The sequence below is a fragment of the Drosophila ananassae genome, chromosome 3L (genome assembly GCF_017639315.1).
Source record: "Drosophila ananassae strain 14024-0371.13 chromosome 3L, ASM1763931v2, whole genome shotgun sequence".
NCBI lineage: Eukaryota > Metazoa > Arthropoda > Insecta > Diptera > Drosophilidae > Drosophila > Drosophila ananassae.
Window position 1 is genome coordinate 17,411,571 of NC_057929.1, and position 21,538 is coordinate 17,433,108.

A 21,538-nucleotide genomic window follows, 5' to 3' on the forward strand; every position below is an offset into this window, starting at 1 on the left:
TGAATACTTTTTAAATAAAACTTAAATGATTTAAATCTGTTATTTTTTAAACCTCTCAAAAATAAAAAAAGTCAGTAACTTCATTTGTAATGAATTGGCTTTATTCCATAATATGTATAATCACTTTATGCATGCTCTAGTTAGGTTGGTTTATGTTTTGTGTATAAGCTATTAACTAATTATTTTTACAAAATTCTCTTTATAAATATAAAAAATGAAACTTTGTTACAGTAATATGGTCGCCTCCCACTTTCACGTTGCGTGTGTAAGAAATATGCAAAAGTTTAATACAGTAATTGGAGGAGGAAACCCGTGAATGGTTCAGATTTCAGATTCCGTGGCAATCGAAGGCTTCAACTCAAAGGCCAGTCCTAGCCTTGGCTTTGGTCTGGCGGGGGATAATTCGCTAGTCGATGGGTGAACGGGCCGAAGGATCGTCACGATCGATGGGCGGTGGCGAGGTGAGCACTTCCACACTTTGAGCGGGTCCTGCCGTCAGATACCCAGCCGTGGGATTAACGCCTTTTGAAAAAAATTTCAAAAATAATTAAAATCTATAAAAAGTAATATATAATACTGCTTACCGGTTAGATAACCACGTATATTTGTATCAGTAATGAACAGATCGTGGCGCTGATCCTTGAACTCGGCCCATACTGGATGCTTGAGCAGGATTTGGGTGACCCGGTCGCCGTAGTTGAGATTGTGCGTCATGCCTTTGAGTGCGGCCACTATTTGTGCCTTTACCGCCGATGCATTATCCACGAACTCGAGACGACTGTCCAGGAGGCCAAGCAAAAATGGGATAAGGCCCACCTCCAGAGATTGACTGATGAGCGAATCCTAGCGAGAATGTTGTGTAGTAATTGTTGAACTAAATATCTTTTCTATACTCACATGCTGATGCTTGAATAGGCGACTCAGCGTTTCGCAGGCTTTCTCAATGCAGTCTCTGTTGTGCTCCATGCATTTCTTCAGCGGAGCTACGCACTCCGTCTGCGAAATGGCACTCACACAAAACTAAAAGAATAAGACCATCGAATTATTAGTCAACGAAAGGGGTATGCTAGTCCCACCTCAGAAATCGAGAGCTGGTGTAATACTGATAGCGTGTTCTTCGGCTGCACCGATAGAAGGTTGAACAACTTCGGTATGTGGCCCAGGACTGGGATATCATCTGCCAGGTTGGGCTGTGAGCGCAGCAACTCCACCAGCGCTGTGGTTGAGAGATCCAAAACATCCTGGTCGGAAGAGCTCTTGCCGATCTGTTCGACAACAAAGTCCAGGAGGTCGGAGAGGAACTGCTTGGGCTTGCGCAAGGTCCAGGCTGGATTGCTGACGAACAAGCGGAGGTATACACCGGCCACAACGATTTCGTTGGCCACAATGTCTTTAAGTATTTCAGGATCCTTCCAGACATGCCGTGAGTTGGACTTCTGGTGTTGATAGAATCTACAGGATGGACAGGCACATAAGACTAAACAGAAGAACTCTTAATTTTTCATCATTTACCTTTCACAAGCTTCAGCCACAGCATCGCAAACAGTCGATCGAGTAGAATCGTTCCATATCAGCTCCGGGTGCTCATGGATGGACTCAAAAAGCTGAATAGACGTGGCTGGGGATTCCACCATGGCGTCGATGAATAGCGTGGGCAGGAACTTTGATATGGTGATGCGAACCTTGGGTCCACTTAGACGATCTGCCGTCATCTTGGCCAGAATTTCGGCACACATTTCCCGAATCTGCGGGTTTCTCGAATTGCAGAACATGTCCAGGAGATAGATAACAGCACCCTTTGTCTGGGCTTCCTTGATCATCTCCTGCACATTCATAAGTCCTGACAGAGTCTCCAACACCTTCACCTGGCTGGCACGGAGTTCCGGATCTTTAAGCGCTACCAAGTAGTTACCCAAAATCTCGCAGGCTGCAACCTCAGAGACGCACTCTTTGTTGCGGGAAACCAGTGCAACGACTTCCAAGGCCACAGCCTTGACCGTGGAGCTCTAAAATAAAAAAAAAAGAGATAATCAAAACATCCAAGAAAGTCAGGTTCTAAGAACTTACATCTGGGAATATGTTGTTGGCCAGGAAACCAAAGATCATGTCGAAGTTTCCGATGCACTGGATCTCCACCTCCGCGTTCGCCTTGATCACTGCGATCAGCGCCCTAAGCACCATGGTGATATGCAGCTCCAACTTTCCATCGCTGGCAAAATCGTATTTGCTTTGCTGCAGGGCCTGTTGCTGCTCCGCCAGGGCATCCGTCTCCATCTTCTTTCGGCTCTTGGAGCGGTTGTATGCGCTCAGTACCTCATCGAAAGTGCTGCCAGGTTTTCCACCCGCCGTCGCCTGCTGTAGCTGGGGATGATTCGGCGCCAGTGTGGGCGTTAGTATGCCATCGGTGCCCATTTTTGGTGCAACAGGTGGAGCCGGGTTCTTCTTAAAATTCAGAAACTGATAAGCGTGCTTTAAGTACTCCAGCAGATCCATGATAAAGAGCTTGGGCTGAGCAATCGGATGGGTTGGCATGTCGTTGTAGATGCGGATAAAGATGCCTCCTATTTGCAGTTCATCCCTGCGAGAAATATAATTATAATTATTATTACCTGCTAAGTTAAGTCCATAAACTTACTTGTGAGCATCGAACTCAAACGTAGAGACCAGCTCCGAAACTTGGGCAATGTCCTCGTGCGTCTCCTTCGCCGAGACCGTACGCTGCTGCTCGAGGAAGTCCTTGAGCTGGGCACGGGTTCCATTGTCCCAAATGAGGTAGGGATTCCGCGTGTTTGCCGTGAGCAACTTCAGCACCTCGCTGTCCCGCGCCGTCGCCAGCTGGTTGGCAATGTGGCGGGTGAGGAGCCGGTCCAGGACCTGCTTTATCAGCGTGTTCTTCGCCTCACCCGTCACAATGTACTTCTGCTGGATGGCACTGGGCTGCTGCTGTTGCTCACTTTCCGTGGGAGTGGAGCTTGAGGTATCACTGCTTCCCGATGAACTCTCCGGCTCCTTTTCCTTGCCACTGGTGATGGCCAACTGCTTGCTTTGCAGCGGATTATGGGCATTCTGGGTGTAGGCCGTGTTTGTTTGGATTGGCTTGGGTTTGATGGCCGGTGGTGGCTTAGCCACCGGGGAATTGGCCTCACTGCCCGTGACTGGTTTCTGGCGCAGCTCCATGCTATAGCCCGCCAAGGCAATGCACCCGAGAACGGCCATCTTGGCCAGGTTGTTGGCCAGTTGCTGCTGGTTCGACTTGTCGCTGACCTCCACTCCGCTTTCGTCCAAAGTGTAGTCGTACTCGAAAATGAAGAGCAGCAGCGACCAAAGCACCCCGTTGCGGGATAGATCGCACTGCAGATCATAGTTGTTGGCCGCCAGACTGGTCACCAGACTCACCGACAGACTGTGCTTGAAGTAGACCACCCGACACACGTCGGATAAAAGCTGCGGCAACGTAATGATCTTCTGCTTGCACTTCTCGAAGTTGCAGGCCACCTCAAAGCAGCGTGTTACATTCGAAATAACCTGGTAGTGCAGTGAGTCCGGCTTAGAGTCCACTCCCAATATGGAAACACAGCGAGTGTAGGCCTCCAGGAGCGCCTCAATGCCTTCCTCCCGGCGCAGCTCTTCGGCGTTGAGCGCGGAGCAATGAACCGTGTGGTAACAGAGCTCGGAAGCAGCGGTCAGGAGCTGGGCCTCCTTGGAGAAGAGCTCGTCGTCGCGCGTCTCCAGGCGGATCGTTTTGATCAGTTGCGGATATCCCGCGTACTTGTAAGGCCGCAAAACTAGAGTTTTAAGAAGAAGTTACCAATGATCGTAAGGTGAAATATAATACAATCTTACCATCAGGATAGCGCTCGAAGAGAATGCTCTGGGTGCGGAGAATGAGCACAATATTATTGGGATCTGGTCCACCCGAACTCCACACATTCCTTGAACACAAGAACTCGTAGGCCTGATTGACCTTTTCGAATATTTCGCGACCGTTGGGATTCTTGTCCGGATGATACATCTGTGCCAGCTTGTAGTAGCTCTTGCGGATCATGGACTCGTCTGGCTTGGGCGTTTTCGTTAGATCGATACCGAGGTCTTGGTAGGCCTGCTGGATGGTCATCTGCGGTGGCTTCTTTTCCACTTCCTTGCGCCATGCATCCAATGTGTGCTTAAGAAGCTGAACGGGATCCGATATGGGCCAGTTGGGAAACTTCTGCGTGTCGCAAAGGTGGCGCAGATAATAAATATGACAGAAGAGCTCGTTTTCCAGCTGAGGATAACTAATCACTGGGATGGCCAGGTATGGGTATCTAGCCATTGTATGCCCCCGGAGTCGAGGCGTAAAATCAGCTATGTGGGCTGCAATCTTTTCGATGAGCAGTCGACGCATCTCCGAGCTCCAAATCACTTCGGGCGTGTCGAATTCGCCCAAAAAGATTTCCGCAAACTTCTCGGCGCTGTAATTTTCAAGGAAACAAACCATGGCCTCGGGCAAGAGTTGTCCCAGAATACTTCTGTGCATAATGCCGGACTGGGACGTCTGTAGAATGGAAATATATTGTAAGCTTATCCATTATATAAGTCGATAACTTACCTCTTCACTGCGGAAGCCCTGCTTCATGTGCGTCATCTTGAGGAAACGGGTAATGGGCAGAATGTTACTGCCCGTGTACATAAGCATAAAGTAGAAGACGCCCGTCAGGTAGACCTTGGGCATCTCTGGATTGTCTTCCATGATTTGGCAGAGCAATGTAGCTACACGTTCCAACAAGCCTGGATCGTGGGTAAGACACACTTGCACCACATGCGGCAGGCAGATGAACTCCGATAATTTTCGTGACAACTTGGGACCGGGTATCAGTACTGCCACCCCGTTCTGCGTGCGGCTTGGGAAGAAGCTCGTGCACTTGATCAGAATGTCGAGAATTTTGGAGGAGAGCTCCGTCTCGTCGTACAGAGGTGTTCCCTTGGCAATAAGGCACCATTTAAGCTGTGGAATTTGCTGCAGCGACCGCCAACCATCCATGCCGATAGCCCAGCATCGAGTCTTCGGAGTGATTAGTCCCTTTTGCCAGAGCTCCTTCAACTCGGAGTAGGTTATGGGTCCCTGCCGCTCCGGCTTCTGGCCATCCTTTTCGATGTTGTAGTACCAGTCCTTTTCTTCGTAGGCGGCCATGTTCGGACCGGCTTCGATGACATTGGTTTTGGTGTTCAGCTGGGCTCGACCTTTATGCAAATGGGCTAGCGTTATTAGATCAACCAGGCACTGGACATGATCGATAAGGGCGCGACAGTTGGATTTCTCCAGAACCAGGCACGATATTAGGTTGATTAGGGCATCGCGCATGGAAGGCGAGAGACACTAAAAAATATAATATTTAATAGTTGGAAACAAATTCTTAGAAAATTCATTGAAAAACCAACCCTATCGCTGAGCTGGAGGATGTAGGACATGTCGGCAAACTTGCCAATCTCCTTGTGGTAGCGCTTATACACTTTGGCCAAGGCTTGGAGCGAGAAGACGGTCATTTGGTCATCGTTCACCCGTTGCCGGCATAAGACTCTTCTGTACAATGCATTAAACAGCTCAACACTGCAAAAAAATTGGAACTTTAAATACATTTTGTTAAAATTTTTAAGGGAACACTTACGGATCCTTCACTAAATTCTGCGGCCAGTCATCCTTCTCCAAAATCAGGCGTATGTAGTAGTCGCCAATTTTTATTTCATCTGCTAGGCACTGGTAGGCCACCTCGAACTCTTGATAGTTCCAGGCCACAATCATCTGGCCCGCCAGGTCCCGATCGTTGAGGAACTGCCTTAGTTCGTTCTCCAAACACATACGCAGCTCCTCACGAGTCTGGGGAAAACAAAACAAATAAATATAAGGTATGATGAGACTGTACAGCCTCTATTTACCTTGTGATTCCAGATAAGGTTGGGCAGACTGTGGTCTTTGGCAAAACTGTAGAAGAAGTAAGGCAGATTCACAATCACATCGGATGTCTTTTTCTTCTGGCGACGGTTACGGAGAACCACTGGACGGTTTTTCAGCGCCTGGGCCGCTCCGTCCTGCTGCTCGATCAGGCTCATGCCCCAGTGCTTGATGCCTGCCAAATGCTTCTCTATCACATTTTTGCGCGTTCTATTGGAATGTTGAATTGCAAACTTGAGATTGTCACGAAAGTTTAGCTTGTCTTCTTCCACATCAGATTCGGGAACAGTTTCCTCCGATTCCAGGAAGGTCAAAAGACCAGCGGGCTGTGGAAATAAACAATAATATTAGCACATTTAAATTATTTTAATAGGATTAATAGAATCTCACAAAAATGCGCTTGAAGAGCTCCATGGCCTCCTCGCTGTCCGTTAACCACAATCCGATCAGATGTCGGGACAGCTGCCGATGTGTGGTCAGGGTGGGATCGTTTGAAGGTGTATATAAAGCTACTAGCAAGTGGCGGCAGAGAGCCGCCTCGTCTAAAGCCAAAGCCTGCATCTGCTGGGCCACATGCAACTCCCCCTCCTCGATTATGGCTCTTAAAACGAGGCCAGCTCCCTTGACAATAGCCAGGGAGGGGTGTTGGAATAGTTTGTACAGATAGCGACCACGATCGGCGACCAGCTCCAGCAAAATGTCGAACTGCTTGCCGTCGGTGGTCTCGCTGTAAGGCACGCACAACGCAAAGGTCATGAAGTCCAGCATAGCAGACAGAACAAGGGCACCGCTACCATGGCTCTGTAAGTTAAAAATTATAAAGCAAAGTCCTGGTAGATATACTTAACTTTCAAAATTACCACATGAGCTGTCCACATATTCAGCAATGTTTCCAGAAACGATTTAGACGACAAGATGGATGATTTGTTCAACTGCTCCTGCTTCAGGTCATGATCTGAGTTCACAGAATGCATCAAGGAATTGATCATGTCAATAGCAGAGTAAGTCACAGCCAGATCCTTGCGCCTGAGAGCAGCCACAACCTTGGTACCAATGATCTCACGAAAACTAGAAAGATTTCAATAATTAACTGCTGTTCAGAGAAATATTTAAAGTAACTAACCCCGGGAGATTGGTAAAGGCTGCGTAGCCCACCTTGCTGGCCAGTAGGCGGGTAAGGGCATGGAATATGGCCTCCAATTCCATGTTGGTCAGCTGCGCTGTGGGACTGTCCAGCTCCTTTTGAGCCAAAGCCTGCAGGGCGCTCAGTATAAGTTTTTCTTTGTTTTCCGCAAATAAACTCTAAAATTGAAAGTAATTCATGAAAATAGATTTTATAAAACTGTTAAATAAACTCACATCCTGGGTAACACTGTAGTTAAGGCCACTGTGCGGCACGTTCGCATTGAAGCGCTCTAGAATCTCGTAGCGCTTGGAGGGATTCTGGAAGTTATTGATTACCAGGCGCAACAGATTCGCCTCTGTCTCTTCGTCCACGGAACTACTTAGCGGGACATATCGCTTGCCTCTTGGCGTGTTTCCAATGCGGATATGTACATCCTGATTGCCGCTAGACCGCACCGCATCAAGCACAGTTGCCAGCAGCGAATCACGATCATTTGTACTGTAGCTGCGCACAATGCCGTTCTTGTACTCGATGCTGAAGCGCTGCAGGTTGTCTTTGTCGCGAACCAAGGCAAAAACATCAGCCAGTGGTCGCAGGGTGCAGATGCTGTAGGTTTGCGGATCTCGTTCGAGAAGAGTGGCCTCCGTAAGGCAAAGGGTGCGTTTCACGGGGTCTGGATGGCGCGGTGTTATCTTCTGGACAGTAAACTCGGTCATCGAAGTCTGAAATTGATCGCCACTGCAACGAAAAACGATATAGGTATTTAAATGTATTAGATTAGCTCCAAAGACTCACCTGAACTTGCCAAATCTCTGCCTTTCAAACTGCTCCAGTGTTATCTGGCTCTTGAGTATCTTCGTTTCGATGCCCAAAAACTGGGATGATTTCTGGGCTATATTCTGGACGATCTCGTGATGATTTAGAGCTTTGAACAGATGCAACCGACTGAATCCGCCATAGGCCATTACAATGCCGCCCTCATAATCCGATATGCCTGCTTAAAACGTGCGCAAACGTAAACAAAGACCAGAAAGATGAGTGCGGAAAGCAACGAAAAAGACAAAGCGTACACATTGAATTAAAATTGTGGCACATAGCGATAGAACGGGACACATGAATGGGAATGATGGCAGGCCGAGTCTATATAGCTACCTATTATTCCCTCGATGTCCTTGTACATGTAGCTGGCCAGTACGTCGTTTGTGGTGGGATCCAGCTGATCCAAGGAGCATGGTGTAACCTCCAGTACAGTAGGAAGGCTGATGCCCGACCAATGGTACTTGTACGCACTAAAACGCTGTAAAGAAAGGAATAACATTTAAAATTTCTTGAATTATTCCTTATTTGTAAGGAAATTTTACTTGAGCATGTTTGGGTTTGTCGGCAAACTCTTTGTAGTACTTTAATATCGAAGTGAGTATGTCGTTGCGGTACTCCGAGGATAACTTTATTGTGTCCAGCTTCTTATCCTTCTTGATGGTGAGCACAAACTCATTTGGAATCTGAATTAAAAGATTTCTTTAAAATATTTTGCTATTTTAGAGTTTCTTTACATACATTTGAGGTTTTTGAAGGTGCTGCTGCCACAATATCTGAGTAGGTCCACCGATTCGTCAGATCAAACCTATCTGGATTGTATGTCGAAATGCCGGCTGTGCCGATCGACAGGATCCGCTTGTACTTTCCCTTCCACGAGTGCTTGGTCACCAGAAAGCACTCCAGATCAACATTCTCCTTCGGCGGCAGCATTGTTTTTATCAGCAAATCCAATTAATTTCCACCTAGAAGGCCAGGAGAAAAAGAAAGTGTGGGAACCGCAATCCAAAACGGAGGCAGAGCTTTTCTGGCGCCCAGCTGATTCACTCACGACGTCAAAGTAGCCAATTGACTTGCCCCGGAGTCGGGGCACTGATTAATTAAGTTGACTCGCTGACCAAGCCACTTATCAGCAACAGACCAGCGGAGCACCAGAAGTGCCAACAAAGGCACCCAAAAAAGGGGAGTAAACGTGACGAGTATTGCGGCCCCTAAGGCGGATCCAATTGGAATCGCCTTCCGGAGGACTTTCTCGACTCTAAAATTGTCGCGGCTAATTACCTTGGAGATCTAATGCATGTCGTTGGATTTTATAACTATTTTTTCACGTACTATCTCCCGTTTGCGGATTTTTGCAACTTGCAATAAACAATATTTGTTGATAATTGTTAATGTATCGATATTTATATCGAAAGTATAATTTACATACTCGATATTTTTACCAGGTTAACTTTAGCGCCACAATAACTTTGTGAGTGAGTCATATTATTGGTTTTAATGAAAAATGAAAGAAAAGTAATTAGAATGAATCAAATCACATTTCATATTTGTCTTATTAAAAGTTCTCTGATTAAATTAAATGTCAGTTATTGTTACTACAAACTGTTACAATGTAAACTACTTTAAAGAAAACTTTCAATTATTCCAGTCATGCGGCTACCTTTTCTAAACTTATTTTATCTTAATTAAGTATTACATTTTATGAAAAGAACGGGATTAAAAAACATCATTAGATTCCAGTAGTTTTTTTTTAATATTTAGAAGTAAGATTATATCGTTTGGCAGTGGAAACAATATATCAAGCTTCGCGAAAAGCTTTCGGAATGTGGCCACACTTGTGGTCAGCTGATTTCACAATCAGTTGTTTACATTTTCAAACAAAGCCATTTTCAATCTAAACTTTGTTTACATAGCAGCCCACGCCAACCCAAACGCTGCTAAGGACCGCCTCAGCCTAGTGACTGGCGGGATGGACCCTCAATGTCGCTTTTTCACAACTTCATCGTTTAAAACGTTTCCATGCCCATAAGTTTCGGCTACTTGGTTGCATGGTGGTACGTTCTCATATCCACCGATCCATTCGTGCTCTCGCTGGTGAAGCCTGGAATCAGTGGTGACCGGCCTGTTCCGAACACAAAACAAATGGTTTACATGGATTTTCAGATATTATTATAATAATCTTCAATTATTAGAATGGTACATAAACCCAATGTAAACATTTCTTTTACATTTTTCAGAATTTTAGTATTCTAATCGGCGGATTATTATTTTGAGCGCATTACTTCTCCTCACACCACTCGTTTTCCTTGCGCACCTTCTCTTCCTCCTGAGGCGAGAAGTCGTTGCTGATGGTGAACGTGTCGCGAATCTCCTGCGGCGACTTGCCCTTGATCATATTGGCCACAGTCTTACAGGTGACATCCAACAGGCCCTGGATGTTCAAGTAATTGGCCGCTAAGATGAGCTCGAACAGAGTGCCCTGATCAACTTTTAGGAAATCAGCATCCCACGATGAAATGTCATCAGTACGCTTCTCCTTGTTTTCGTCTTCCTCTGTCACTTGCGGATCATCCTTGTGGTAGGTGGCCCAGTGGATGACCTTCTTCAGGATCACAGAGTTCACATTTGGCAGCGGTAGCACGCTATTATCACTCTCATCGCCCAGGTCCTCGAGCGCCGTGCGAATTGTCTCCGAGCACTTGGCAATCTCTTGTTCGATGTCGAAGATCTCCTTGTCGGAAGATTCAAGCCGAATGATAGGCATGCTGTAATGATGGACGCCTCCACTAACTATTCATAACTCCACTTTTTTTTTTGTATTTTTACTTACCTTTCAGCGCTTTGTTCTCTCGCTTTGATACTGTTTGATTTATTCGCAGTGGCGCAGCCGAAAAAATAAAATACTCGGGTGCCTTCTTAGCTCTGGCCTACTGTCTAAAAATAATATTCTCGTGCCTTCAAATGCCGGGTGCCTAGCAATCAAAGGGGCTGCTTTTCCGATAAAATATTTCTACTAGGGGTTCGAAGCATCCAAATCCTGACTCGACAAGGTGTGGGCGAGTAAGCATTATCGCGGCAACTTTGTTAACAACGACAACAACCTGGTGCGCCTCTCTTACAGCTTTTTCCACCATTGACGGTGCGACGAAGTAGTCTTGCTGGTCGAAGGGAGGTCCAACTGCAGCTGCATAAAAGAGGTGGATCTGAGAAAACAATAATTGAATAAAAATATTAACATAATGTTTGTAAAAAGGAATTTACTCTCAACGACCCACCATGATGTGCTGGACGACATTGGTGGACACAGCAGCTGTAATGTGAATGTCTACCTTTCTCAAGGATCCCTCCTGTAGCCTTTTAAGTTTTGTAAACCCTTCGAAAGTGAAACGCTTCGGAAAAAATTAGAAATATTGCGATCGGGAAAGCTTCATCTTATGAAGGTATTGATTCGTTTGGGACTTTCGTCGCCACAATTTGATTGACCTGCTGGCGGATCTATTCTTTTACCAACACAAAAAAAAAAACGATTTTCAATTTAAGATTACGTGTTTTTAAAAGTGTAGTTTTTCTTTACTTTTCCCGTTCAAGCGGGTTTTATTTTTTGGGTGGGTAAATAACCGGTATAAAACAGGTGCTTTATTATTTTTCTTTTTGCGCACCTGTTTTTTTAACTATTTTCCGTGAGTTCTGGAAGAAAATACTGTCAAAGACCGCGTTTGAGAAGCATAGAAAGGAGTGTAATATGGCCCCAAATACTTTTCCCAGCCCATATGTGCAAGAGCTTGCCGTTATGTTATTTAAATTTAACGGATATTATTTTAATGTTTATTTCGATGAAAATTTCTTCAAATAACAAATAACATCGATAAAAGGCCGTCGACTTTAAAAGCACGGTCTCACTTTAAAAGCTTAAAATGCATTCACAATATTAACAGCGATTTAACATTTGTATGGTGGAGGTTTGTTGTTGCTGTGCAGCCACTGTAAACTCTGATAAGAGTTGCCGGACCGAACCTATTGGCGTTTCGGTATTTCCAATCAGAATCCAGTATTAACAGTAACGTGTGCCTCGGCGGACGCAAGTGAAAAAAATCGCGTTCTGCGTGCGTTTAAAAATTAAAATGTAATTACAGTCAGACCGAGTAGCCAAACTCCAGTTACATTACAAAAATCATTAGAGATTTTTTCGCGTTCAGCCCCCTGTCGCCCCCCCGCTGCGCCACCCACTCCGATTGTGCAAGTGTATGTAAAAAAAATTAAAGAAAAAAAAAAAAGTAAAATGTGAGAGAGCAGGCAAAAAAAAAAACTACACTACGTGCGCGTAATAAAAAACGAGGCCGAAATGCACACGAGGAGAGTGAGAGGGGGTGGGCAGCGGTGGGCGGCAGGTGGTGGAAGGTGGAAGGTGGCGCCCTCCTCCCTACTCCCTGCCGCCACTAACCGAACCGAACGAAGCCAACCACCCACCGAAATACAATATACATACATACGAAAATCTACCTATCACTTTGGCTTGCGCGCTGCTTCGGCTCTTGGCCGTACTTGCTGCTTGTTGTTGTTGTTGTTTGATGCAAGGTTTTATTTGGAGGGGGGAGGGGGCGACAATCAATAAACACGAGGGGGGCTAGGATGATCTCCGAAGGGGTCGGCGGCGGCGACGGGAGAGAAAGGGGCCTGGCTCTGCGCAAGTGATTCAAATGCCGGTTTTGGAGCGCAGAGCAGAGCTCCAGCGGCAAGCGGCAAACGGCAAACCAGATGCGATCTCCGTATCTCTCTCGCGCAAATTACTTTCGCCTTATCATTTGATCGAATTAATTAACTAACCTCTAACATCGGCCAATTGCAATTACCAGTGATTAACACCTTCGAACCGGGTGGCTATATTTTTCTTAAACTCCACTGTGCCAGACAAGTGGCAGCTTCGATATCGAGAACGTCTGATTGGAAATTGGGTCACGGGCGCCCACTCTAAGCCAGCGGCTGCCAATCAGAATCGGCAAGTCGGCGCTTTTCTTGCCAAAATGCACTGTTGTGTGGGCCAGTGTAGGAGTCGGACGCAGGCAAAAAAAAAAAACAAAAAAATAAAAGTAAAAAATAAGCAAATAAACATGAAACACACGCACGTATGCATACCTTACTGAATTGCGATGGAAAAAATATCCAATATATATATGTATTTTGTATGTAGATGGGCTATGAAATGTTTATTTAAGCGAAAAATTATTTTGTAGGCGGGCCAGCGTACAATTAATTAAACAATTACACGGCAGAAAACGTGCAAGAAAGGGCGAATGTTTTATTTAAAAGAGGAAAAAGATAGAGGAGCTGTAGCTGTAGCTGGAGCGATGGAAATAAATCATTGATAAACATGCGCCGTACACAATTCCAATTAGCTTAATTACTTCTTTTTTTTTACTCCCGCGCCCTACAGCCTGTATAACGGTATAAACTAAGAATAAAAGTGTTGGAAAATGAAACAATTGTTTATTATTTTTTTCAGAAATTATTGGTATTTTTTTTTGAAATTTTTCGTTAACAGTTTGTTAACAGTGGTATTACAGTATAAAATATACTTTAGAGGGTGGCTAGGAGGGCGAATCATTAAAATCCCAGCAAATACGCTTTTCCCATCAAATTTAATAACGAATTTCTGTACTCGAAACATCAAAGTCACTGCTCGGAATATTAGAGTTGCCGCCGCAACAACAACAACAACAGCAATCAGCAAGAAGAGCGGCAACCATCCAACCTCCTCCTCCTCCCCATCCCTCCCCTCTCCATAAAAACAAAACCAAGAAAAAAAAAATAAGCAAAAAAAAAATCAAACAACGAGAGTAACAAATTAAATTTGGTTTTAGCCATAAAGAGCAAGAACAGTCAGAGGAGGAGAGGTAGCCACATAGCCATAGCCAGAAAGAAATAAACCAGAAAGAGAGTGCAGTAAGAGAAGGAGAATCGGAAGAAGAAGAAGAAGAATAAGGAGCAGCCCGAGGCAGGAACAGTAGCTGGTGGAAAAGGATATTCGCCCACCTACACCACCCAACAATAGTCAGCCACCAGCCAGGTGACAGCGAAAAGTCAGGTGAGTTGTACTTGAATTCCATGCCGAATCGAATCGACTCTCATTCTTTCCACCTCCACTTGGCACTCTGTTTGTCTCCCGACTCGCGATTAAATATTTCACGCGCTTATCAATTGCTCAAGGGTTGGCATTGGTTGATAAACAAACACAAACACAGCTCGAGAGCAAACAAAAAATTAAATAAGCCATCGGCCGGGCCAGGTGAAAGGGGTGGAGTCGCAGCCTGGTGCTGCCTCCGGAATCCAAACAGATATTCACAAATGAGCTGGCCAGAGGCACATTCTTGGCCCATAAACAGGGGGCCATAAAAAACAGAATACTGATTGTTAAAAAATAAATATAATTGTAAAATATCTTATCTCATTAAGAGACTTACAAGCACCTGCCGCAGCGCTACTTTCCTACTCGAGATTATCTTGGGATTTCGTTGATAAATAAATGCCAATCGCTTTCCTTCAAGACTCCTCCACTTCTAATTAATTCAGTTTTGTGTATTTGGCCAAAAGAAACAGACAGTAAAAAAAAAAAAACAGTCGAGAGACAACCGTCCATCCATCAACAGCAAAACACACACTTTTCCAATTCGATTCCAAGTTAGGAGGAGATGGCCCAAGGCGAGGACTTCCACGCCCACTACCCACTGCCTTTTATCCTGTCCATGACTTCCAGCCCATTCCCTTTCTGCATTGTCGTAGGACGACAGCAGATTCTTGTCATGTCCTCACGTTTCCTGGACCCGTGGAGCTTACGGCCCAGCTTAGTTTTTGCGCCGCTCCAGCTGGGATTCCTCGTTTATTGATTGATTTTTCCTCCTCTCCCCCAAGCTAGAAGCTCATTTCTGGCCTGGAAGAGCCATTAAAGGCCGGTTTCGGCTCACCAATAATATTTTCTAAAAAAAACTTCCAGAATAAAATAAAAAAGTTGCAACACGGCTTAAAGGGATTTTTATTGACAAGAGTCCTTCGCTTTCCTTTCATGTTGCTTCTGTTTTTTTTCGGGGGTTATTTTTTATATAGAGTTCTTGGTGTGTGTCCTGGCCAGGACCTGTCAGTGACAAGGGTGAATAACGGCACGTGAAAAACTCATCATAAAACTGAAAGGACAAAGGCGCCGAATAGCATTTCTTTATTGTCCGCCGGCCCGCTCTCCCTCTTTTATTTTCCTGGATTTTCCATTTTCCCATTTTTCCATTATGCCCAAACAATTGGCAGAGAAAATTGTTTTTCAATTCTGATTCGCAATTAATTTTGCAATTCAGAAATACGAAAATAGAAAGCAGAACGCATCGTGTAAACAACACGGTGTATGCGCAATATTTAAATGCCTACCTGACGGACGGCAGGAAAAACAGGGAAAACAGCTTAAAACTTTCCAAAAACTAAATCAAATCCAAATTGATGATATTAATTAATTAGTGGCGGGCTGTTGTCCGGATGTTGATAAATTATGTGTAAATAGGGGAGTCAAGTCCGAAAAGTGGGCCCAAAAGTGAGTCAGACGCTGGGGGTCTGAAGCTATTGCGCATAAAGTGGCCTGAATAAATAATCATAATTTCGACCAGACCCACTTCCCGCTCTCGGTTCCAATCAAAGAAAATAAAAAACGAGAAGCCCAATGAAAAGAAATATTCACACAGCAGAAATTTAATTGTTTGGCCAAAAAGGAAAGACGAAAATGGCCAATAAAAGCTACGACCTTCGATGTAGAATAGCAGGAAAGCAAAAAAAAAAAAGGTGGTCTTTATGTGCAAGTGTAGTAGGTGCCAAGGCGATTCCAGATTTCTATTCAGATGTGGGGCCCAGCTCTTCAATATCCCAAGCGATGCAATTAGACGAAGAAAATCGATTTGATACAGTAGACTGGCCTGAAGGCTATGCTATTTAAGTTCTGGGAGTTTTATATATAGTAGACTAATAGATCTGACTAATAGATCTATATAATACTAATACTAATACTATTACTAACTTAAACTTTAAAGTTCAAGTCTTACCAAACTGCCAATCTTCTCCCTCTTCCCGCTTCAGTTTCCTCTCCTCATTTGATTACACAAACTTGCTTGAAGTTTTCTTCTATTTATCCTTTTCCTTTTTTCTTTTTTTCTTACTATTATTTAGTTTTTTTGTTGCTGTTTTAGTTTGCTGGCTAAGACCTTTTCGAACTAATTAGGAGGGCAACCGCATTTTGCCTCGATGGCAGGGCCAAGGTTTCCATTGGCTTTTCCTGCCAAGCATTCTGTGTGGAAACTTATCTTGATTAAGTTTTATTTTTCCCACACATAACCATATATATACATATATATAGTATATATACGATAAAGTTGTGGAGCCAAGATAACCAGCAGCGGCACGTGAGGGAAAAAACTATTATTAGTTGACAGAGTTCAAAATAGATTAAGTATACGCAGCGTAAGCCAATTAAGCAACAATCTATCGGAGAATTAGTTTTCTGATTTCAGTTTCAGCTTGGCAGCTTGAGTTTCACTTCATTTCGCTTTTCCTCGAAAGTGTTGGCCTGTCAATATGCCAAAGTTGTTGTCGCCCCACTGGGGGGGGTGGTCTGGGCCTGATGACGCCTCCTGTCCACCGACAGAACCGACAAACTGAAATGTGTCATCGCCCGAAAGCGAACAATACTGGCCGCATTTTCATTTCATTTTCATTTCTCCGCTGGCTGCGGTTTATTAGTCGTAAATTTCGACTTGATACATTTCGCCTTCGCTTGCTTTGTGCTTTTGTGCGAAAAGTCATAAATTTTGGTGCTTCTCTGTCGGTGTTTCGTCTTAATATGCATAGCATTCTGGCATTCTGCAGTTCGGCGTTAAATCGAAAATGAGAAGCCTCCCACGCTTAGGATCTGCGAGGAAAATGATTAGATGTGGAACATGTGTTCCCATGTCACCAGAGTCTGTCTGGCATAGTCCATTCAAAATATTGCATTGTTTTTTATTTCGAGAGGAGAGTGAGAGGAGAGTTTATTGGTATTATTTATTAGATTATTATTAGTTCTATAAAGTGTTTTATAAAATATATAAAATTACACAGATCAGAGTATTAATATTTCCTTTATTTTATTATCATATATAGTATCCTAAACATAAAACTCAATACCTTTCTGGCTAGTTTGGAAAAATGCCAAACAAAAATGAGTGTGTTTTTCAAAGAGTATCAAGATACTATAGCTTTCATAAAGGCTTTTCTAAGTGGTAATATCTTATAGATACTATAGTTTTCATAAAAAAATATCAAGTAGCTAGTCAAGTATCTAATAATTATAATATTTCATCTTATTGTCATCGTATTGCCAATTTCCTAAGCTTAAGTCCTTGTTACTATGACTTTTAATAACTTTTGTCAAGAATCCCTGAAAATCTTCTATGTTTTCTCTGCTCTGTGCTCTAACAAAGAATAAGTAGAAACCCCTGAATATATAATATTGACCCAGTGAGTTAGTGCTCCCGTCTCGGGTCTGTCTCAATCTCAAATCCCCAGCGCCCGATAACTTATCGCCCGCTGACGCATTTCGCCTCGGACCGAGTTGTATCTAAAGTCTTGGCTTATCACCATATCTCATTCCCAAATATATATGGTATATATATTCAAAGTACGTGGATTATATGTGAATGCAAAATAAGTTTGATTTGATGACGCCTTGTGGCTCTTTGGCCTGCTGCTGATGACACCTGCGGTCCCCGAGTCTCTACTAATTAGAAAAACTTTTCTAGTACGTTGGTAACTTTTAACTTTTGTTGATTGCGAAACTTTGCTTTTTAGTACTATCGGTGTACTCGGGGCGTGGCAGTGGGGAATACATTGAAGTGGCAGTGGTAATGGAGGTGCGAGTGGCATGATTGACTGCCTGATGGGCAGTGGCATTATCTGGCTGCTGTGGTTTTCTTCCCAGTTACTCTATTTCACTTTCAGGCTGCCCTGCCTCTACCTCTGCGGCCCTCTCTACTGGAGTATCTCACAAAACTTTGACTTTAATCGATTTAACAATTTTTTACCCCCTTTACCTTTCGCTTACCCTTAACCCCCTGTTGCCCCAAGGCCAGTTTTTGTTGTTGTTGTTGTTGTATTGTGCCCACAGGCAAACATCAAAAGTCAAGCAGCTGCGTGACGTCAATTGGAGCTACAACAAACCGAAGGCCACCCACTCCAGTGGGCAGTGGGTGGCTGCCTCTTTTCTCTAGCTGCTTTTTTTTTTTTTGTCTTTTTTTATTGTTGTTTTTGTTTACCCAAGTCTTGTGGAGAGTGGTCAGAAAAAAAACACACACCACACACACTATACCCCTACCTACACACACCATTCGAATGGGGTATTACAGACCAAAACGGGGAGCGAATTACTTATATTTGCCCACGTAGTGTGTAATCTATTTTCAAGTTGACGAGTTACTCACTAGCAGGTTATATAATTACACATTCATGTTTGGCTGCCAATTGGATAATTGTTTAAAATTCGATTCTGGCCTATATATACCCAGCAAGTGCGGTGGTTATTTTCTATTTCATTTACGAGTATCTCGGGCAAAGGTAAAGCCAAATGTTAGACGGAGTGTGATTTTAGTACTGATACCCGGTACTTAATACTATACTACTTTTGTAGTAGAATGTATGGAGATAAAAGGAATAAAACTGAAACATAATAATTATAAAATAAATGTATAAGGCCAAAAGTGAGTTCATTTTAAGGAGCAAAGTTTAGTTAAAGAGATAGAATAAGTACCGAGTATCATATAGTCTTTTATATACATGTAGAATGTAATCTATATTGTATCTTTTCTACTATTTTACTCTATTTACATGTATATTGTATAATGTTTGTAAATAAAAAGTAAATGTTTTTTAAGTAATTAACAAAAGAGTAAATTTATTTGCTTAAAAAATAAGCTACCATCGTTATTTAGAACTGTTATTGTCGTTGAGACTAAAAGTGGATTCATTTTGCCTCCGAAATAACCTAAAAAAATCCAAAAATTATAGTTGAAAAGATAGTAGAAGATATAAGAATAAATTATAGCTTCATTAGGACCAAAAATAAACCAAAAAATACTCTCAAATAAGCTCCCTTGGAAATGGCAACTTTAAAGTCCTCTCCCTAATAATACTCCTCCCACCCTCCTCGTCTATGACAAACAGAATCCAGGCGCCCAAATTGATGAAATACTTGGGTGACCTTTTCTCTGGAATTTCGTTTGAATGACTGCCCACACATGTCAGACTCCTTGGGCCAGGGAGTATCCTAATTGATAATTTAAGGGCCTTCTGTCTAGCCCCGAACTTCTGTCTTCCAATTTTGCATCCCAAGTCTCTCTCTCCCAAGTTTGTTAAGCAAATTAAGCGTTGAGTCTTCATTTGAAGGGCCCAGAGCTTAATAAAGGTATACTCTATACTATGTACTGCAGTGGTCCAAGCCATGGCTGGCAATTTAATTATGAAATATTTATTTAGCTCGGAGATGTGAGCTTTGCTTTATTATTTAATCCTTTGGAGATGTGAACAATGTTTGCCGAAGCGAGAGACTCTTGGTCCGAGAAACGATAACTTCTTGTTGACATTATTTTTCCGAATAAAGCAAATTGTTTTCTTTTTATTTCTTTTTTTTTTTGTTATTTCTCCAAGATTATTTACTTAAATTGTGTCCCTTTGTTCGTCGCCATGTTCCATGTTTCTGGTATCAGTTCCCTTTTGTATTTCTTATTTTCTTTGTGTGTCGTCCTTTTTTTGGGGGCCCCAAAAGGACCTAGAACTTTTGATTCATTGTCAAGCGGCTTAAAAATGTAGCGACAGGCGAAACGTGTTTAAAGCGTGTTTTTGAATTTATCAAAAGTTTAACTTTGAAAGAGGTCAACTGGCAACTTTTCCAACTTTCCCAACATTCCCACCCACCTATCCGACACTTCGACGGACATTACTTTTTACCTAAAAAAGTTTTTTTTTTGAATATTCCGGCACGTGTAATGGCCATAAAGCACTTCCATGGCCAAGAGAATGCGATGAGCTAAGTAAATTTAATTTTTCATGCCAGTCCAGGAGTGGGGCGATGGAATATTTGCCTTTTTTCCAGAATAGAAGCGAAGGCTTCGAGCTTCGGGCTTCGGGCCATAAAAATCCCAGCTACATGTTGCGCTTTTGTGAGCTTCCCCTTAAAAAAAAAAATAGCACATACATATGGAGGAGTATATGTGCGAATATATAGTGCATATATGCAGACTTTACAGCTGCCACACCCACAAAAAGATACACATTGTGGCAGAAGCATATGCAACCCATAAATAAACATAAGTTGTCGCCTCTGCTCCCATTTCCCAGCTCTCTTTCTTTATGGCCGCCAAGCAACAGTCTATATTATATGTGTGTATAAAAAATATATATATTCATATTGGTATAGATATTCATGCATTTTTTATTCCATTTGGCCGAGTCTTGGCAGAGTCTGGCCATTGTTATTGCGGTCACAGGGCGAGTGTGTGTGGAATACAGAGTTTTCGGCTGGAAATTCGAGGTATTTTGGGAATCAAAAGAGTAATTAACATACTTAGCTCCATTAAAAACGAATTACATTTTAATGGGCTCTCGGTTTATTAGTCGATTGATTAATTTCGCTAATACACTTGTCGCTTAAACGATTCTTCAGCCAGCTCTATTAAATTTAGCTTCCGATTGGATATTAAATGCCAATTAAAATATTCTCTCTGTTAGCTCCCATTTGCCATTCAATTTTGACAATTTTTTGTCGCTGCCCTGACACTCGCCGCTAATTATGCAATTAATTTGCGGCCTTTGTCAATGGCTTGTGTCTAATCACTGGCCCATTTGTTGTCTGGGAAGCATAGCCGAAAAATTGTATAAATATTTTGAGATAAGCTGCGAACAAGTACGAGTACCCGAACCCATAAATTCTCGGTGGGAATGGCGAGAATTTCTGAACAATTTGAATATTTAAATATGCATATACTTGTACAGTGGATGGAGCTCGTTGTCGTTGTCGTCTAAATGGCCTTAGTTTTATTTATCGCACGACAAATGTCACTCGACCGTTTCAAATGCTTGTCATACTGACTTTTTTTGCATTTTTTTTTACATTTTTGCCTACTCTAACTATTATTTGGTCGTTTTTGCAAATACGTATTGTGGCAGTGCAATGACAGCACCCGTCACACGTCATCTGCTTATGAACTGCGGCACAGTTTTTGTTTTCTGTTTTTTGAAGTGGTCGAGTTCGATTGTTTTTAGTTTTTTTTTTTTTGGTTTGGTGGCAAACGAATCCGGGCTAATTCCAAGTGCATATTTAGCCTGGTCTAAAGCAGAGAACGAGCCCCAGACTAGGGCACTTGATGTCACAATCATTTGCGAAACTACTTTGCAGTCCGTACTGCACAGCCCCCAAGGCTGCAGTTTTTCGAGTCCACTTCCTGACACTCGGACTGGCAGTGGAACTTCTTTAAAAAGGATTTAAGGGAATATATTCTAGGGATTTTGTTTAAATAGAATTGAAAAGTAAGTTGTAGTAGTAGTATATCAAAATATTATATTTAAACTAGTATTTAAATGGAATACAACCATAGTTATACCCGGTACTTGTT

At 43.1% G+C, this 21,538-nt stretch overlaps 3 protein-coding genes and 1 long non-coding RNA gene across 10 annotated transcripts in view; 2 read left to right on the plus strand and 2 right to left on the minus strand.

The window, feature by feature from the left end:
- Positions 1-79: 79 nt before the first annotated feature.
- Positions 80-9,280, minus strand: LOC6494002 (dnaJ homolog subfamily C member 13). 3 transcript variants are annotated; one of them, XM_032450229.2, is made up of 21 exons: positions 9,153-9,280; positions 8,613-8,836; positions 8,417-8,557; positions 8,208-8,352; positions 7,851-8,049; positions 7,289-7,793; positions 7,053-7,231; positions 6,790-6,997; positions 6,320-6,730; positions 5,914-6,255; positions 5,646-5,854; positions 5,419-5,587; positions 4,589-5,356; positions 3,844-4,534; positions 2,636-3,785; positions 2,068-2,578; positions 1,513-2,006; positions 1,077-1,452; positions 898-1,020; positions 585-843; positions 80-522 (listed from the first exon to the last, which is right to left on the minus strand). In XM_032450229.2, the coding sequence occupies exons 2-21, from the start codon at positions 8,802-8,804 to the stop codon at positions 407-409; spliced, it is 7,188 nt and encodes a 2,395-aa protein (XP_032306120.1). In that variant the 5' UTR covers positions 8,805-8,836; positions 9,153-9,280; the 3' UTR covers positions 80-406. The 3 variants fall into 3 exon arrangements, with proteins under 3 accessions (XP_032306120.1, XP_014762522.1, XP_032306118.1); XM_014907036.3 differs by having other exon boundaries at positions 7,851-8,052; XM_032450227.2 differs by lacking the exon at positions 9,153-9,280 and adding an exon at positions 8,923-9,027 and having other exon boundaries at positions 7,851-8,052.
- A 743-nt stretch (positions 9,281-10,023) lies between these two features.
- On the minus strand, positions 10,024-10,849 carry LOC6494001 (S-phase kinase-associated protein 1). 2 transcript variants are annotated; one of them, XM_001961127.4, is made up of 2 exons: positions 10,702-10,849; positions 10,024-10,636 (listed from the first exon to the last, which is right to left on the minus strand). In XM_001961127.4, the coding sequence occupies exon 2, from the start codon at positions 10,633-10,635 to the stop codon at positions 10,150-10,152; it is 486 nt and encodes a 161-aa protein (XP_001961163.1). In that variant the 5' UTR covers position 10,636; positions 10,702-10,849; the 3' UTR covers positions 10,024-10,149. The 2 variants fall into 2 exon arrangements, with proteins under 2 accessions (XP_001961163.1, XP_014762521.1); XM_014907035.3 differs by having other exon boundaries at positions 10,024-10,652; positions 10,702-10,798.
- Positions 10,781-11,489, plus strand: LOC123257288. 2 transcript variants are annotated; one of them, XR_006507319.1, is made up of 3 exons: positions 10,781-10,921; positions 10,993-11,068; positions 11,125-11,487. It is a non-coding gene; the product is annotated as an uncharacterized LOC123257288 (long non-coding RNA). The 2 variants fall into 2 exon arrangements; XR_006507318.1 differs by having other exon boundaries at positions 10,850-10,931; positions 11,125-11,489.
- A 349-nt stretch (positions 11,490-11,838) lies between these two features.
- LOC6496565 (cAMP-dependent protein kinase type II regulatory subunit) overlaps positions 11,839-21,538 on the plus strand; it is a 40,473-nt gene continuing 30,773 nt past the window's right edge. For all 3 annotated transcript variants that reach the window (XM_001961128.4, XM_032450094.2, XM_044715849.1), the window contains exons 1-2: positions 11,839-11,994; positions 13,730-13,953. The gene's annotated coding sequence lies outside the window, so the exon portion shown is untranslated. The remainder of the gene's footprint in view (positions 11,995-13,729; positions 13,954-21,538) is intronic.

Coding starts and splice junctions, on each gene's coding strand:
- LOC6494002 (XM_014907036.3), bottom strand. CDS start 8,804: ATGCTGCCGCCGAAGGAGAATGTTGATCTGGAGTGCTTTCTGGTGACC. Junction 8,053..8,207: donor GGACATCGAGGGAATAATAG/GTAGCTATATAG, acceptor GCACGTTTTAAG/CAGGCATATCGGATTATGAG. Junction 4,535..4,588: donor AGGGCTTCCGCAGTGAAGAG/GTAAGTTATCGA, acceptor TCCATTCTACAG/ACGTCCCAGTCCGGCATTAT.
- LOC6494001 (XM_001961127.4), bottom strand. CDS start 10,635: ATGCCTATCATTCGGCTTGAATCTTCCGACAAGGAGATCTTCGACATC.